General features: G+C 34.4%; 1 protein-coding gene across 1 annotated transcript; it reads left to right on the top strand.

The window, feature by feature from the left end:
- Positions 1-235: 235 nt before the first annotated feature.
- Positions 236-15,139, top strand: LOC129800347 (sodium-independent sulfate anion transporter). Its single transcript, XM_055844671.1, has 5 exons — positions 236-440; positions 8,234-8,906; positions 8,973-9,239; positions 13,642-14,314; positions 14,626-15,139. The coding sequence occupies exons 2-5, from the start codon at positions 8,316-8,318 to the stop codon at positions 14,898-14,900; spliced, it is 1,806 nt and encodes a 601-aa protein (XP_055700646.1). The 5' UTR covers positions 236-440; positions 8,234-8,315; the 3' UTR covers positions 14,901-15,139.
- Positions 15,140-18,698: the final 3,559 nt, after the last annotated feature.

Below are 18,698 nucleotides of genomic sequence, written 5' to 3'. Positions count from 1 at the left end.
TAATTGTAAAACTTTGCCACAGAACTTGTGATCGAACTCTTAAATTTCCTCTCCATGGGTGAACCATGAGATAAAAGGAGAGGACAGAAATAGATAAATAAAAAACTGTCCAGAGAGGCTCCCAGCTGTAGAAAACTTTACCCACATATGGGAGAATCGTGATGATTCGGTATTTCATACCAATGGAACGAATCAGGCAAAATCGCATCGATGTGGCTGGTCACGGAATGAAAATAGTGTCAGGAACTGGTCGCGGTATCAGTTTGCCTCTAGATGTTCTCCAGTGAAGACTGGTTTTTAACCATTTCTGTGTGTGCCGTACAAATTTCTGTTTACATCTTTGCCTCCTAAAGAGCCCCCCAAGAAAAGGTGCATTAATACTCTTGGATTTTGCACCAGAAACACTCCACCAGAGAAGTACTTTCTTTTCCACATCTCAGGTAAACAATTATATTGGTGTTGATATTTAATTGAATGTTGGTCTATGATGGCCTTTTTTTCGCACAAATTTCGTGATGATATTTTTAAGTTAAGTTTTCGTGTGAGAATTGAAGTGTAGTGACGTGGGTTTTAAGTGAAAATTGCAGAAATTGGTCTCAATAACTCGTTTTTAAGTTTCTGCGCAAGCTACAATTAGATTTTGTCTTGAGAACCATTGAAATTCTTTTGCAATTAAGTTCTCTTATACATTAGTTCTTTTACCAGATATGTCGAAAGAGGAAATGGTTTTTCGTAGATGTTATTAACATGCTGAATATGCTTAAAACTATTTAAATCATATCAGAAGTGACATGATAACTTCTTTGCGATAGTATCGACTATCGATTCTTAAAATTTTTGAATTATAGCTGCAGTTTTCGTAGTTAATAATAAATATTTATAAATAATCACATTCTTTTAAGAATGGTCTAATAATCTTTAAAAATCCATCATTCATTAGATGTAACAGATACAGATTTATCGATACTATCGATTCGATAGTATGGAAAAGTATTGCACCCCATTAAAAAAAAAGGTTTTTTATTGCTCATGAGATCCTAGATTTCACTCTTCTTTGTGCAAATACAATCCAAGTAATTTTTCAAATTGTTTTGTAATAAAATTATATTAAATAATTTGATAATCTTAGGACATTCTGATTCATTCTTAAGAACAATCAAACTATGATTTTCTAAAGAAAAAAAAAGATCATAAAATACATGCGCGTTTGGAAATTAGCCATAAAACCTTTTCTATGCGGAGAAGATGATAGCGTTAGTTTAGCGTTTTCACTGGCAGTTTCCAATCTGATTGCAATGCACATTCACTAGTGCTTTCGATTAGATTCATGTGAAATTGTAAAAAGTGATTCAACAACCGGCTTATTATGAAAGAGATACATATATAGTATATGTAATTTCATTGAATGAGAGATTTTATATACAGTGAATAATTTGAAAAAAAAAAGTATCGAATCACGCGACTTACCGGTCAAGTTCGTCACAGACATACAATAGTTAAGTAAATTGGTACATTTGGGTTGAAGTAGTGAATTTTAGAGCCTAATTTGTGTGCTGAAAAAATAAAACATCCAAGGTTTGTTTACGGTTTTTCATTACAATAAAAGGAGAAGCCCTCCCACAGGTCATGAGTCTGCTTTTTTCACTATCAATGCCGAACGTGCTTAAGATCTTATGCAGACCTGAGGTCACAGACGATGGTACGCGAGTCCTTGATTTCTTCAGCAATCCCACTCTTCAAGTTCCATCGTGAGAGCCAAGTCAAGCAGAGACTCTTAACTACTGATTAACCATAAAATATATGTGCAATATATCTAGACTCCCCTCTTGGTACTAAAATTAAAATATATATAAGAAGACCAGAAGACCAGTTTCGCTTCCAGGAGCAAGGTGTAAGCAAAGTATGCATAATGATCTAGTCACAAAAAAAAAATTATCCGCCAAATTGAGAGCTTGGCAAGAATGTCTGCAGTCACAGAGAAAAAAACTCCACATGGTTCCATGCTGAATCATAAGAAAAAACGTGTTTAGTTTCTTGAACAAAATCATCAACTTCTTCAGTGTTTACATCTTTTTCTTCATCTCGTTTTGTGCCGGGTTAAGTCGCAATGAACCAGTTCCTCTCAATTTTGCATTCCCACCATCGAAATCGACTAAAACACCATTCCTACATCCTTTGGACATTAAACTAATCTCATATTCCTCTTTCGCGTGGACTTTGCATTCAGTTTATGACCTTTATTTTGGAACGAAACAAAAAAAATACCGCCAAATCCAATTTGTGGTTCTTGAGAACCTTTCCTCAAGGTCATATGCTTTGGTTAAGGTCAGTACTATGTATAGTAGCGAATTGAACCAACACTAAGTCCTACGACTTTGGAATTTTAATTAATAAGATATTACAAGTAGTTTAAAAACAGTTCATAAAAAATAATATTACTACATTATAGAATTATTTTTTTATTTGAATTTTTCACAAATAGTATTCCAAAACTACATTAATTAACACGAGTCCAAGTTTACGAAGATTCCAAAGGTTCCAAAGTGACAATGTTACATTTTTAGCCAATGGTACTTATTCATTTTACATTTTGTCCTATGCGTCATTTCCGTCTCAGCTTTTATAAAAAAAAACAGTCTGAAAGTTTCTTTACTGATCGCTTATTTATGATCTTTAGAATATTCTTCCATTGAGACAGGAGCCAATAATTTAATCGATATCAGCGGTCTGTATCTTTCGTTTTAGATGACTCATGTTGCGATAAAATAAATAAGTTGATATTTTTTCGTAAACCTGTATCGAAAACAAAGGATTAACTATGTTGATCTTGCACAACCTAGCTCGATTCCCAAATGTTTCAAAATTCTAAATAACAAACTTTTTTTCCAAAAATCTTAACTGATAGGAAATTAGAGACTTAAGCCATGTGATAAAACCTCATGTCTGAAGCTTTTATTAATTACTGAAAAATACACCTAACACTTGTAAGGTATCCCTCTTTTGACACTTATTTAGGGTAAGTGTGCCAAATTTCGGCATAGTTCCATGCAAGCGCCAAAGTCTCAAGTTTGAAATGTAATATCTTTAATAGAAATTGATTTTTTTCATTCCTTCTACTTAAGGATAAGGAGTGTTGCTTAGAACCTTGCAGACAGTTTATCGTCTTTATTTACTCTGAAAATCATTCTTAATACATTTTAAAATAAATAAAAATGTTGACATAGCTTTTGTGCCCTATTTCGGCCACCTTCATTCTCATAATTCCTTGCCCTTCCGGAATTCTTTCAATGCCTTTTTCACGTCGTCTCGTTTGTCGAAGCTACATTTTTTGTTATTCTTTTGCATTGTATAATCTCTAGCTAGAGTATTTAAAAACTAAAAATTCATGGAAATTCGAGGAACAGAAAAGGTGGCCGAAATTGCAAACTGGCCGGAATTTGGCACACTTACCCTAACTCCGGAATAAACGAATAAAACAATGAAAAAGTCATCTTTGGTGTTCGCTTCAGATAAGAGTAAGATGATATGAATAGTATGAGTAATAAGTTTCCGATAAAACGTGATCCTTCGTGATAAATGTGCATTGAAAATTTTAAGAGATACTAGTGATCTTTTCAAAGGATCAAATATGATCCATCCTTTCAAAAAGGATCAAATATAATCTAATTTAATCCTTTCGTTTTTATCAGTGAATTTAGTTTAAACAATGCTTAAAATAAGAATTCCAAGCTTAAGGATTCCTAACAAATGTATTAAACAGAAAAGAAAAATTTTCCTTTAAAATTAAGATAATCATAATCTATAAATGCAATACTTTGGACTGCTGGAACTCTCAAAATCTCTGCAGTTAGTATTACACTATGCAACACGGTTTTTTTAACGGAGATCTCACATGGTACGTTTGATAGAGTCAAGTCCCCTGATTAAGAATCTGGTCTTGGTTTTGCTCCTATACGTAACAATTTTTTTTTATTAATACTTTTATATTTTTTCTGCTTTGCCTTACATTATCCGTTATATCTCAGGTTCTAGTGAACGGAACTTGAAAAGTGTAGGTGCGTTGGAAAGCTCATTAGTCGAGCTTCAATTTTGATAATTACAAAAAACCTTGTAAAACCACTCCTTCGGGGTGTAAAATTGAAGTTTCTCTAAAAATTACCAAAAAAATGGTCCTAAAGTGAGGTTTTAAAAATTTGTATAAAATAAACTAAACAAAATATTAAAAATCCAATGATACCAGGTGATAGGCCACACTTAGAACTACAATTTTGTTCATAGAAGACATCGCGCTATAATCACTCTAAATGCCTCATTTGTTGGTTTTTGTCATTTTCCAAAAATATGAAATACCTATTTTAGAGCAAATTCCCTAAAGATAACTGAGAAAATATCTTTTAAAACTTACGTGAAACATACCTAAATTTTGAGATTCTTCTTTAAATTGATCGGAGGACCATCAACATAATTTTCATTTCCATCCCCAATCAACATTCAGCCGCAAGAAGAAGCCCCTAAACTCCTTTTGGGATGCTCTTTTATGATAAGTAGAAAAAGTATCAGCGGACATTTCGCGAACATATTTCAATGACTTTAGATCGTACTTTCACTTAAAATTAACCTCTACTAGAAATAGTATTAGATGGATGGATGGAAATAAATAGAAACAAAAATTGTATTCTTAAAAGGTAAACTGAGAGTTTCGTATTGAAGGTTGATTTGGGATGTAAATGAAAATTATGTTGATGGTCCCCCGATCAATTTAAAGAAGAATCTCAAAATTTAGGTATGTTTCACGTAAGTTTTAAAAGATATTTTCTCAGTTATCTTTAGGAAATTTGCTCTAAAATAGGTATTTCATATTTTTGGAAAATGACAAAAACCAACAAATGAGGCATTTAGAGTGATTATAGCGCGATGTCTTCTATGAACAAAATTGTAGTTCTAAGTGTGGCCTATCACCTGGTATCATTGGATTTTTAATATTTTGTTTAGTTTATTTTATACAAATTTTTAAAACCTCACTTTAGGACCATTTTTTTGGTAATTTTTAGAGAAACTTCAATTTTACACCCCGAAGGAGTGGTTTTACAAGGTTTTTTGTAATTATCAAAATTGAAGCTCGACTAATGAGCTTTCCAACGCACCTACACTTTTCAAGTTCCGTTCACTAGAACCTGAGATATAACGGATAATGTAAGGCAAAGCAGAAAAAATATAAAAGTATTAATAAAAAAAAATTGTTACGTATAGGAGCAAAACCAAGACCAGATTCTTAATCAGGGGACTTGACTCTATCAAACGTACCATGTAAGATCTCCGTTAACAAAAAAAGTTGTGAATTTGTTGCATAGTGTTATATACTTATAATTTGAAAGTTTTTTTTAAGTTGTTATTTATTTAAAAGTAATCTACAGAATCTTGGCGTTTAGGCCAATTTTACATTATGCTTTTGATGTAATTTGAATCATTACATTTTAACTTCCAAAGTCGCACTTTATTCATAAAGTTACAAGGGTTACAAAAATTTTTAATTAATAATAATTATCAATTAGAATAGTGAGGATTTTTAAAAACAATTTTCGATTAAACGTTTAAAAAGAAAAGACTACAAAACACATCCGAAAATATACGATATCTCTGACTAAATTACTTTTGAACGTGAGATTTTCAAGGTTTTATTTTCGAACACTCAATGAGTCAAATCGGTCAAGTGGTAGAGTACTCGCTCTATAATGCAAGTGTCTCGGGTTCGAATCCCCTTTAGGTCACCAGGAATTTTGAAATCCAGTGAGCTTCATTGCACTTGATTCCACGGGGCATATGGGACTGACAATCTCATCCCGTATAAGAAAAAAATAATAATGCCTGTCTAGAAATCCCCTAGCGGAAAGGCCTTGTTACTATATGGAATGTTGTGCCAGCATTTTCATTATTATTTTGCAAAATTAACGTTTTCCTATTTTGTAATTCTGCAGAAAACATTTTTTCAATAAAATGTAATCTAAATGCATATCGACGACTTAGAATATAAGTCGAACAACTCGATTTTTGACAATATTCGTTTTATTCGTTTTTTGGATACTTCCTTATATCTTCTACCTTCCCTGTGAATATCATACTTGAAAGATAACACTGTGCAACAATTAAGTGCTCGATTTTCGTCTGAACCTCAATTTCGAGGTTAAAAAACAATCTGAGAGAAAAATTGCACGTGGATGAAAATGTAGCTAATAAAATTCTCTATCAAACCCAAAAAACAAATTGTTAGGGACAGTCCTAGATTTCGAGATATTTTTGATTAAAGTTGCTAAAAAGTTCGATTTTTCCATGTTTTCTGACATATATGAGACTACAGCGCCCCTGGTGTCAGTTTCACGAACTCCATTTGTCCAAAGGATTATCGGGCATGTAAAGGAGAACAAATGTTCCCATATTAAAAAATAAATCGGTTCAGCAGAATCAGAGATACAGGTAAGTATCAAAAAATGGCAAAAACGGTTTTGCCTAGATTCCAGGCGCAAAATTCAAATAAAAACAAAATGATAAGTGTTTTCGTAAATCATTTGACCCTAGCAATATAAAAAAATAGCATGAGAACCCAGGGACAAAATCACTATTGCACAGTGTAATTATTTTCAAAGTTATAAGAGATTTTAAATCTCAAAAATCCTATACTCTACCTGTAAAATCTCAACTTCAAAATCGCTCTCCTGTAAAATTCGCCTTCTCCGAGTTATTCGTTTCTTATTCTGAGCGATCGATATTTAGCTGTAGCTTTTATAGCTCATGATGAAATAGGCTAGAGGCTAGATAGTACATCTTTTATATAAAATTCTTATATAGCATATCGTTGGCTCATTGCAGGCCATGCATCGTTCTTCCTCAATATTTTACCATTGAGTACATGATTTTGCGTTTTCCTGAACTCTACACTGAGAAAAAATGGGGGTGCGATTAACTTTTATTTCATCATAACTTTAACACTTTTTAGGTATAAAAATATATCAACATTTTTTAATGTCAATTTTACGCCTTTTTAAGGGTAAAATTAGCATGAAAAGGGGTAACTTTAACTCCTAATACACCTAAAAAGCACAGTATTAACACCGATTTCGGATCAATGCTGCAGTGTAAAATAAACATTTCCGAAATGTTATTTTAACTTTTTCGGATTTCTCTCAGTGTAGCAACTCTTTTACCTTAAAATTACATTATTTTTACCTGAATGACGGGGGATTTATCATATGGTAATATTATTGTAATAATTACCTTACTGTAATGTGAAAGTTATTTCGCATTTTAGCGAGCTGATGATTAAATAAATTGTTATGACCATACAGTAAAAATAACATTATTCTGATTTCATTTTGCTACTTGGGTTATTACAATATTCTTTTAAAAATATTTCGTGTTAATTGCAATAAAAAACCGCAATAATATATTTAAATATAAAAAGAATTTATTTTTAATGCCTTTCAAAGTATTCTTTTTTCTATTGCCTTTTTTCCTCGTATTTTGTTTTAAGTTGTAGTTATATAACACAATAAATTTCTTATGTTGCTCATTTTAGCAAATAATTTTTTTAAGTGTTTATAATGTCATCAGTTTGGCGTACGAGGTTTATTTCCTTTATTTCATATGATAATAATTTGTTTAATTCAGGTATTATAACAAGTTATATTACTCGTTTTGTGTTTTCATAGAATAGATTTTTTTTTAAATGCGTAAGTAAATGAAAAAGTTATATTATTTTGACAGGTTGTCTCTCAAATTTACATTTCAATAAACTCGATTCTTTTTTTTAATTCTATTTCGACTCCAGGAACCGACTGTAATAACATCTTATCAAAGATATAAATCATAATTTATTCCTCCAAAAAGAATATTGTGAATATTTTTTGCTAATATAGAGTAATCTTAAGAAACTAGTTTTTTTTTCTAAAATATAAACATCACGTGCGAAATTGTAATTTTATGCTATTTTAATATTCAATTCCCAAATTTACTATGCAAAAAAAAACCAAACTGATCCGAATCTGAGAAGAATTTGAGATGTGCAATAGCGATTGCGTGAATAATATCAGAAATATCTGGAACGGCTAAAATTGAATAAAATTGCTTTTCAAGATATTTAACAAATTTATTTTCCATTTGCTTTTATCCACAAATTACTGATCTTGCATTTTCAATATGACCTCTAGAAATTCCTGGTATATTTTTTTTTGTTCTCCAGTAGAGTTGGTGATTGAAAGCGCCCTCGTTGCTGGAGTGTTATCGTGGTGTCTGGAGGATTCGGTTGAAGTAGAGACACAAGAATGGGACTGAACAAAGTGGAGAAGTGGATTCCGGGAGCACGCTGGCTGCGTGGGTACACTGGTCAGGATGCCGTGGCGGATGTAATTGCGGGCATCACCGTGGGACTCACAGTGCTGCCACAGGGACTCGCTTATGCTACGCTAGCTGGCCTGGAACCACAGTATGGCCTATACTCGGCCTTCATGGGTGGGGTGGTGTATGCACTTCTTGGTGGATGTCGAGAAGTTACCATTGGTCCCACAGCCCTATTGTCCCTCATGACAAGTCGTCACACGGGCCTAGGCGGTGAATCAGGCCCACATCTGGCGATTCTGTTGTGTTTCCTCGCCGGAATTGTAGAATGTGTGATGGGTCTCTTGCGCCTGGGCGCTCTTGTGGATTTAATCTCAACTCCAGTAACTGTAGGATTCACTTCAGCCACCGCTGTGATCATCGGAGCATCGCAGCTTAAGGGGCTTCTAGGGCTTAAGGGAGGTGGCGGATCTGGATTTATCGCCACAGTTCAGACAGTCTTCACAAAAGCTGACCAAATTAGGCCCTCAGATGCAGCCCTCGGTATCTGCTCCATTGGAATTCTCCTTCTGATGAGGGTAAGAATTTCAAGTCACCTACAATAGTAACACACTAAACCCCAAAAACCTGTTTTCTTTCTGCAGAAATTAAAGGACTTCAAGACTCCTGACAATGCTCCGAGAGGAAGAAGAATCTTCGGTGGAACTCTCTGGCTGATTGGTACCTCTAGAAATGCTCTTTTGGTGTTTTTTACCAGTTTGGGAGCCTATTTTGCAGCACAGTCTGGAAAGGCTCCCTTCATACTCACAGGAACTGTGAGGAGTGGATTGCCGGACTTTGGCCTGCCACCTTTCTCCACCACCAGGGCAGACACAAACGGAACATTGGTGGAAATGGACTTCAAAGATATGGTGAGTAATATTGTTTGCATCATTTTTCAATTGTTGGGATTGTTAATGATCAGAAGACACGCGATAAGCACTGATAAACCAGATAATAATATTTCAAACATTATTTCCGCAACAAGAACGCGTTTATCCGGTTATTTCAGATTAGAATTAATCAAATTTTCTAAATACATTTTTTGATATTTTAGTCTTTTTATGATTTTTATTCTTTTTATGATTTTTATTCTTAAGCTGGCTTTACACTAGACAAAATTTCTTTATTTATTTATTTATTTATTTATTGCAAAATTTCTTTTCAATATCCAATATTGACAAGGATTACCCCCACATTGCAAGTATTTATTGACATAAAAGTTTCAATATTGAAAAAAATTATCCAGTGTGTAGGCAATTATTGCAATATTTGTTTCAATATGGAGCATTTTTTCAATATTTTATTTCATTATTTTGAATGGCTACACACACTAGGCCAAAGAATGTCAATATGAATTTTCAAAGTCACATTGAAATAAAATTTCAAAGAAATTCTAAATATCAAATTTGTTTGATATTTTCTTCAATATTTTTTAATGGTCAGGAATCTTCTTCGTGCAGAAAATCACAGAACTGCTGGGATTTCCTTGTTCATGAATGAAAACACATCCAAGATCAAAATCCAAGTCAGCAACATCTCTTCCTGCTTCCTCCAGAAAATCCCAGATTCTCAGAATTTCGCTGTACATTTTGTCAAATCTTTCCAACAACCCAGCTTGGTTAGCACTTCTCACCTCCTTCCTCCAGGAAATCATAGTTCCTCTGGAATTTTGTTTTGCACTTGGTCGAATACACCCAGAATACTCATGTTGGTCAGAAGATTTCTCCTGGTTCCTCCAGCAAGTCACAGAAAATCTCAGAAGATCTGTGATTTCCTGGAGAACTAAAAGAAATCTTCTGATCAACTTGGGTATTTTGGGTGTTCTTAGCAAAATACAGAAGAAAACCCCACAAAATCTGTCATTTTCTGGAGGAACCAGGAGAAATCTTCTGATCAACTTGGGTATTTTGGATGTTCGTGACAAAATACAGAAGAGAATCCCACAAGATCTGTGATTTCATGGAGGAATAAGGAGAGATTTTCTAACCAACATGAGTATTCTGTGCGTACTTGACAAAAGATACAACAAAATCTCAGAAGATGAGATTTGCTGAAGGAAGTAGGGGAGAAATACTGACAAAAATGGGTTCCTGGGAAGAATTGAACAGGATATACAGCAGGATCTCTCGCCCTGTCTACGATGATATTTTGATATGTCTTCCTGTTCATAAACATGCTAATTCCAAGAATTTTTCGATGTTTGAAAGGAACTGAATCTCTGACTAGAATGGTATTTTAATAAGTCGCAATATTGAAGTTTTAATATTGAAGTTAATTTGTTCAGTGTGTAGGCAAATATTGAAATATTGGTTTCAATATTCTCTTCAATATTGAAGTTGTATTTCAATTAACTTTGAAATGTTATTATTGCAATAATTTGCCTAGTGTACAGACAGCTTTAAGTCTGAAACATAATACCGATCACGTACTGTATTAGTTAGTCTTCAATAAAAATTTAATACTTTATTTAGAAAAAAAATCTCTATTCCCATTTGTAACAGGTTCTGAATTAAGATTGATTAATTCCTAAACTCCGATACATTTGGTAAAATAAATCATGAAATTGGTTCACTGAATGCCAAGAAAGAGCTATCACATAATAATTATGTTAAATTTTTATTGAAATATTATTTTAGTTACTTATTTCTGTGAACATTTTGAATTATCAGGATCATCATTATTTTCAATATCTGGTTAAATTGAAAACTATAGTGATGATCAAAATAGTAGTCTAAAACCTTTAATTCATAGATTCAGTAAGAGGAGAGGCATAAAAAATTATACTGAAACATCGCTTTTCTTCTGAGATGTAACAATGTATCTCTGTATCTCTGTATGGGCCCAAGTGGCCCAAGTCAAAAACTCGAAAGCCAAAATCCCGAATGGACCGAAATCACGAATATCCAAAATCCCGAAAACCAAAATCTCGAAAGCCAAAATCCAGTAAACCAAAATGTTGAAAGCCAAAATTCCCGAAAAGCCAAAATCTCGAAAGCCGAAATTTCGAAAGCCAAAATACCTGAAATTAAAAATCCCGAATTCTTGAAAGTGTCATAGCAGTTACTCTCTCGATTACACCCGCGCTTGTTGAAGACGCAGGGTGATTTTCTGTGTTTTGGGAAATTATTCTACACATCTTCATCCGTATAAATTCGTCCCTATCAGGATTTGGACCATTCAGGACTTTGGCTTTCTGAATTTTGGTCGGGATTTTGACTTTTCGGGAATTTAAGTTTTGGGGTTTTTGGCTGTATGAGATTTTAACTTTCGCGATTTTGATTTTTCTGGATTTTGATATTCGGGATTTTGGTTTTCGAGATTTCGGCTGACACAGCTTTGTATAACCCCCCTTCCCTATAATTCCTATCACTTTTCTCTTTTTCTAAAAACGTTTTTTTTGCTAACTTCTACAGAGATTTACTTAAAAAATATCTCAACGTAAGCTAGTTTTAATACAGTGGGACCTCGATAGAGTCAACCCCCGCTAGAGTCAATCTCCAATAGAGTCAACAGCTATTTTTTTACTCTACGGAATCCGATAGATTCAACTTGGACCCAAATTGACTCCGATAGAGTCAACTTTTCCATTATTATTGAACTAATAATGTTGTATGACTTTTTCGAAATTGAAATCAGTGTTTTGGTGTATCAATGTAACGTTTTTAACACAAGAAAAACAATATTATGATAAAATTCGTATATTAACCGTGTAGTCAATTTTCGACAAAATAATTTTCTTTTCGTGATTTTAAGCGTTTTGACCGATTGAAAGTTCTCTTGTCTTTTTTCTCTCTTGCCTTAAGATTTCTTGATTAAGCCATATGATCCCGTATGATGTGTTTTCCTGTGAGCAAAAAAACCATTTTGACGGTGAAGGGGAGAGAGGGGAGATGTAGGGAGGAAATGAGGGTCATAAAAATAATCCCCAGGTTGACTTATTAGGAGGTCATCTGAAGACTCCAAGTAGATATCTCAACCATTTAGCGCCCATGTTTCAGAACAAAAAGAAAATGAGGAAAATTGGTTTTATTGTTCTTTTGGTGAAGTTTCGAGCCATAGTTATATCATAGCGAAAAGAACAACAATACAATAAAAGTATAAAATAAATTCTTGCATCACAATTTTTAACAATTAAATATCTACCGCACAGTAAAAAATTGTGTAAAATTTTACTATTATAATAGTGCAAAATCGACCATTTTAGTTGTTTAATTTAAAAATGTTTAAAAAATGCACAACATTTTTGGTAATTTATTGTCACGTAATTGAAAATTACCACTACTATGACCAGCGCACAATAACTTTTGTTTGTATACATGTTTTCCAAATTTCCCATGAGAATGAGCGAGATGACTAGATCTAGATCTCACTCACTCTCATTGAAAAGTCAAAAACATGGTTACTAAACAAAAGTTATTGTGTGTTGAGCATTATAGTTGAAAAATTTTCAACAATGTTGTTTAATTTGAAAATGTGTAAAATTTTAACACTATAATAGTGTGAAATCGGATAAATTAATTATTTAATTGCGATCTGTGTAAAATTCCTCACTGTTACAATTATAAAAATTTTCAAAAGTGTTTCGTGATTTAAAACTGTTTGACAAATTCTTAAAATTACCACTATTATAGTATGACTAGAGTTTTTCATATTATTATAGTGTGAAAAAATACACAACTTTATGTTATTTTTTGTCATATGATCAAAACTTAATACTACTATAGTTTGATAATAATTTTTAACACTATTATAGTGTGAAGCCTTCTGTATTTCAACCAAAGTTGTTGAATTTTTTAGTCAAAAGTTGTTGAGTTTTTAAACAAAACTAGTGTAAAAATTGTTGAATTTCCATTTAAGATTTATACTTCAGTCGAGATGCTTTTCATTGGGCAAACGTTATATAGAACATCAAATATTTATATGCATAATCAGTATATTGTGAAGATCCGAGCATCAGATATAATCATTTCGCATTAGGGGGGATACCGGGTACAGAAAAATACATTAGAAATGTCTAAAAAGGCAAAAAAATCAAAATCTTCGAAATGAAATAAAAATTCAATATATACAGAATTTATATCAAAATTTCACATTTTAATTGATTTTTTATGATTTTAATTGAGTCAACAGGCCTGGAAATAATTAGTTGACTCTCTCGAGGTCCCACTGTAATTCAAAAGAAATAATAAGCAAATTTATTTATTTATTTAGTCAAAACAACGGTAGTAGTCTACTCTTACAATTTTGCAAATTGAAATTAACTGATTGCAGATCTCTGAACTTGGCGCCTCAATAGCTCTGGTGCCCATAATTGCAGTCCTGGGCAATGTGGCCATCTCCAAGGCGTTTGGAGGCAGTGGAATTGATGCCACGCGCGAACTCGTGGCTCTCTCGTTGAGCAATGTTTTGGGCTCATTTGTGTCCTCGATGCCCGTAACTGGATCCTTCTCACGCAGTGCCGTTAATCATGCCAGTGGAGTTCGAAGTCCCATTGGTGGAGTTTACACTGGAGCCCTGGTTTTATTGGCCCTGGGCCTTCTTACGCCCTACTTTCACTATATTCCCCGTGCAGCTCTCAGTGCTGTGATCATCTCTGCAGTGATCTTTATGATTGAGTACGAGGTGATTCGGCCACTGTGGCGTTGCAGCCGACGCGAACTTCTTCCTGGTGCCATCACCTTCATCCTTAGTCTCTGGGTTGGTGTGGAAATTGGACTGTTGGCCGGTGTTGTGGCTGATTTGGGTTTTCTGGTGTACAGAGCTGCTAGACCAGCGTTAATTGTAGAACGATCTGAGACAATGAGTGGGGTGAATTATATCCTGGTGAGGCCACGTTACAGTCTCCTATATTTCCCTGCCATTGAATGGGTACGCAGTGGAATCTCTAAGGCGGTCAAGGAGCATGGAAAAGCTCCAGTTGTGCTGGATTGCAGAAATTTACATGGTAAGTTGACTCTCTATTTCTCCTGCAGAACAAATCCTGCACTGAGAGAAATCCGAAAAAGTTAAAATAACATTCCGGAAATGTTAATTTTACCCTGCAGTATTGATCCGAAAACGGTGTAAATATTACCCTTTTTAGGTGTATTATGGGTTAAAGTTACCCTTCTTTCATGTTTATTTTACCCTTAAAAAGGTGTAAAATTAACATTAAAAAATGTTGATATATTTTTACACCTAAAAAGTGTTAAAGTAATGACGAAAAAAAGTTAAAGTATAGAATAAATTCCATTCTCTGCTTTACTGCTCTTGCAGAATTTGACTTTACTGCAGCCAGAGGATTGGGTGATTTGCACAAGGAATTGGCGGCATCGTCGGTGAGTCTGGTGCTCCTGGGACCGCCAAAGGAAGTCACAACAGTACTCAAAGGTGCAATAAATACGACAATTTCCGAAGCACCAAATGATGCTGAACTGGACAGGCTACTCCAGGACTTACTGTCGGAGCATGCAAAGAATGAGATGAAGGAGATTGTTGTGCCATTGCTGAATGGCAATGAAAGAGCTGAGTCAGATGATAAAAGCCAATGACGTCGTGTTCACAGAGTCTCAAATGCACATTTAAGAACTCTCTAAAAAAAAAAAACAAAAAGTGTATAACATTTCATGCCGCTCTCCCCGTCACGAAGACTTCAAGTGTATCTCTATACAAATTGAGTTTTTTTTTGTATTATTTAATGTTACTGTACACGACATGAGGCATTCTTATTGCAATACGTTATTGCTTATCTGAAAATACAATGTCTTTTTGTAAATATTTCATAGCAAAATCGTGCGTGTCTTTTTTGTGGTTTTGAAACATTTTTTCCTAAGTCACGTGTTGAGGGATCTGTTTACTCTGAGTTCTCCAAAATGATTCAGTTCCATCGGTTACATCAATTTTTCCCTCAACGTGAAAATTTTCTTACGATGAAGCATTTTTAAATCTGCCTATTTTTGTCATGATCCACTTGATAGAACCACTGCAGATGGAGAGAATTTTTCAAAATACTAAAGGTAAGTTTTTCTAGAAAAAAATAGTTCGTACAAGCTCATATGCAGTTATTAGAACTATAAAATATAGTAAGTATAAGTATAGACCCAACTACATATTTAGGTTGGCTAACTAAATGAAATAGTTGACCTCAATTAGTTGAAGTATCCTTTTCATTTAGTTATCACAACTAAATCAAAATAGTAATGCGTACTATAACATATTAGTTCCAATAACTAAATAAACGGGGTTATTGGCTGTAATAACTATATCATATTAGTTGTGGTTACTATATAGCATTTATTATGATGCCTATATCTTATTAGTTATGAAGATTAATTCGTAATAATTGTTTTTTTTAGAATTTTTAAAATTATTTTATGCTATTCATATTCCTTTTCCATTTTCTTATACAAATTCATGCATAAGAGCATAAACATCCAACAGAAGTTTACTGGTAAAATTATGCAGAATATCACTCTACGGTGGATACTCTATATAATTCATAATATTTTTATTTATAATTTTTATGTAATTTATGAATTTTAGAAAATATTCAACTGAGATTTGCACTGATTACCCAAGAAATATTTGGCGTACAAAATAAAGCATAAAGTCCCCTTAAGATAGTGGGACTTAATAGACGTAATAGTGTAAATAAAATGTAGTTAACAGTTCTTAAGGCCAAGTATACTCAGTTCCGGCATTATGCACTTCGGGATTATGCACCTGACGAGATTATGCACATACAATTATGCGAATTTGCCTACTTTTGGGTGTTATTTTATGAAATCACTTTTGAAATACGCCTGAATGTGTACTACTTTATGACGCGGAAAATTTGAAGACACTATGCCTGGCTTCCCTCTTGACGAGGGGGAGTTCCGTTAGGGTTCGGGGATTTATAGTCCCGAAAGCTTCGCAGGACACTTTCAAACGCACACTCTTTGTCAGGGGAGTATTTTTGTACAATTCCCTGCCCCGTGAGGTCCGTGTATCTCAGCAGGGAATTCAAAGATATTTCCAGCCTGGGCTTGGTCATTAAGTTTTATCTTCCTTTACTTTTTTTCTTTTCTTTTCTTTCTTATTCACTATTTTTCTTTTGTTTGACTTTTTCTATTTTTCCTGCCACACTATTGTAAGAGGGTTGCTCCCTATTTATGGTGTTTTACTCTAATAAATTACTCTAAATTACTATTCTAATTTTTCAGTATAAATCTTTAATTTTTTTTATTAATGTAAAAATTTTAAATATTCTAACAATTTATTGAAGAACTGGCCAAAGAGTACTGTTTGTTGATGAATTTCTTTTAAACAGTTGTATCATTTTGCTCTGACTATTTTTACTCTGCGCAAAATTCGTACCATATGGCCGATTCATTCAAAGAAATCGCCTGCGACTATGCAAATTTTCTCGATGCATAAAGTCATTTCGCGCGTTTTTTTTCGGTACCGAAAATGTGCATAATCCCGGGACTGAGTGTATGACCTTTTTAGCCAAGAACTAGAGTGAGTAGTGATGAAGTCCAGTTAGAAGTGCAAAAATGGTAAAAATAAATTTTCAAGATCAGTGAAAAGCTTAAAACTGAGGGCTTCTTTTAGTGAGTAGATCTTGAACTTTCTTTTTAGATCTCCAACTACCGAGGGCCGCTATAAAAAATGTTGTTCCACAAAAGGAAGAGAATATATTTTCCGATCGTTTGGTAGGTCCCATGCAATTGGACATCTATTTGATAACGAACTATTAATTTAAAAAAAAAAGCGAGAAGTGATTCAATTCGCTATAAAAGTGCGTGTATCGCCCGAGAATCCAGTGCCAGTCACACTCATTTTATTCAATTTCAGAAAAATTATTTTATATGAAAACTGGCACAGATTTTTTATTAGAACGTCCTCTCTGTATTGTGGGAATAAACCGACGTGAAATGCTATCAACAGTAGCAAGGGGATGGCAACAGTAGGAGGTTCCGGAAGTCGTTTCTGAAAAAAGCACAAGAAATTTGCAATAACAATATTTTGCATATTTTACGGCGTTTCCATAACTTATTTAACACTTGGAAGGACTCTAGTGGCAGCCGCTGCCAATTTAGTTTTCAATTTTATTTTTTATATTGAATAATATATCATTCATTCTGAGGAAGGTGGCGCTGCCGTAAGGACGTGATTTCTGAAGCTCTCAAATTTATCGCAAATTTTATAAGTAAAATCCGCAAATTTTTGAGGAAAAATACTCAAAAGTTCCTTCTTTATCTGTGAGAAGTAAGTAGAGGAGAAGATGATTGAAGGAGGAGGGAAAGAACCTCCGGATAGGCCACGGGAAGACCCGCCGCCGCCTACAACACTGACGCCGACAACGCCACTGCAGCCGATGACGCTACCAGCGCCGGCGGAGAATTACCAATACAGCGAAGCCACCAGATACCTGGCTTTCAAAGTGATTATTGCGAAGCCAAATGGCACTGCCAGTACTTTCGAGATCAATAATGTGATCAAAAAAAGTCATACAAGGAATGAAATTATTCTCCAACAATTTGGAAAAAGAATAATTGCATACTGCGGAAGTGCAAAAATTGCAAATAATCTCACCTCAAACCAGTGCCTTAAGGATGCCGGCTACAACGCGTACATCCCACTTTACTATGTTGCGACTGCAGCAATAGTATGGGATGTAGATACAAATATCCCAGATGATTGGCTCCTGAATAACATTGAAGCTCCTGGAGGGCGCAAAGTGTTGCGCGTCTTCAGAATGAAGAGAAAGATTACCACTAATGCTGGTACTCCCGAGTGGATTCCCGCCAGAAGAATCAAGATTTTCATCGAAGGCTTTGGAGCACCACAAAGAGTTTTCTTCGACTGCATCTCTTGCCAATGCAATTTGTACGTGAAAAAATACGTTCAATGTGGCAATTGCTACAAATTCAACCATACTGCCTCCAGGTGTGTGAATGAAAAGATTTGTAAGGGATGTGGACGACCATCCCATGACGACTTCTGTGAAAATCTCAAGTGTGCAGGATGTGGAGGAAACCATCCAACTTCTTCACCAAATTGTACAGCGAAAATTCGCCAGCGAAATATCAATCAAGCCATGGCAGAGGAAATGCTGTCTTGGGATGAAGCAAATCGAAAGTTCCCAGTGGTTCAACGCAACACCAATACATATGTAAGCGTTCTCAGCACAAATCCTTATGCTGCTCTGTCAATGGAGGAAGAAGACTTCCCACCTTTGCCAGAACCCAAGGAAACGCCTCAACAGAAGAGCCAGCCAGCAAATCAACCAAGTCAAACTCCAACGAAGAGGAAGAACAACTCTCGTGCAGTGACTCAACCGAAAAAGACATTGAAATCAGTGA

This window comes from Phlebotomus papatasi, chromosome 2 (genome assembly GCF_024763615.1).
Source record: "Phlebotomus papatasi isolate M1 chromosome 2, Ppap_2.1, whole genome shotgun sequence".
Taxonomy (NCBI): Eukaryota; Metazoa; Arthropoda; class Insecta; order Diptera; family Psychodidae; genus Phlebotomus; species Phlebotomus papatasi.
The sequence above is the reverse complement of the archived record's forward strand: the minus strand, read 5'-3'. Positions and strand labels throughout refer to the sequence as shown.

Coding starts and splice junctions, on each gene's coding strand:
- LOC129800347 (XM_055844671.1), top strand. CDS start 8,316: ATGGGACTGAACAAAGTGGAGAAGTGGATTCCGGGAGCACGCTGGCTG. Junction 8,907..8,972: donor GAATTCTCCTTCTGATGAGG/GTAAGAATTTCA, acceptor TTCTTTCTGCAG/AAATTAAAGGACTTCAAGAC. Junction 9,240..13,641: donor AAATGGACTTCAAAGATATG/GTGAGTAATATT, acceptor AACTGATTGCAG/ATCTCTGAACTTGGCGCCTC.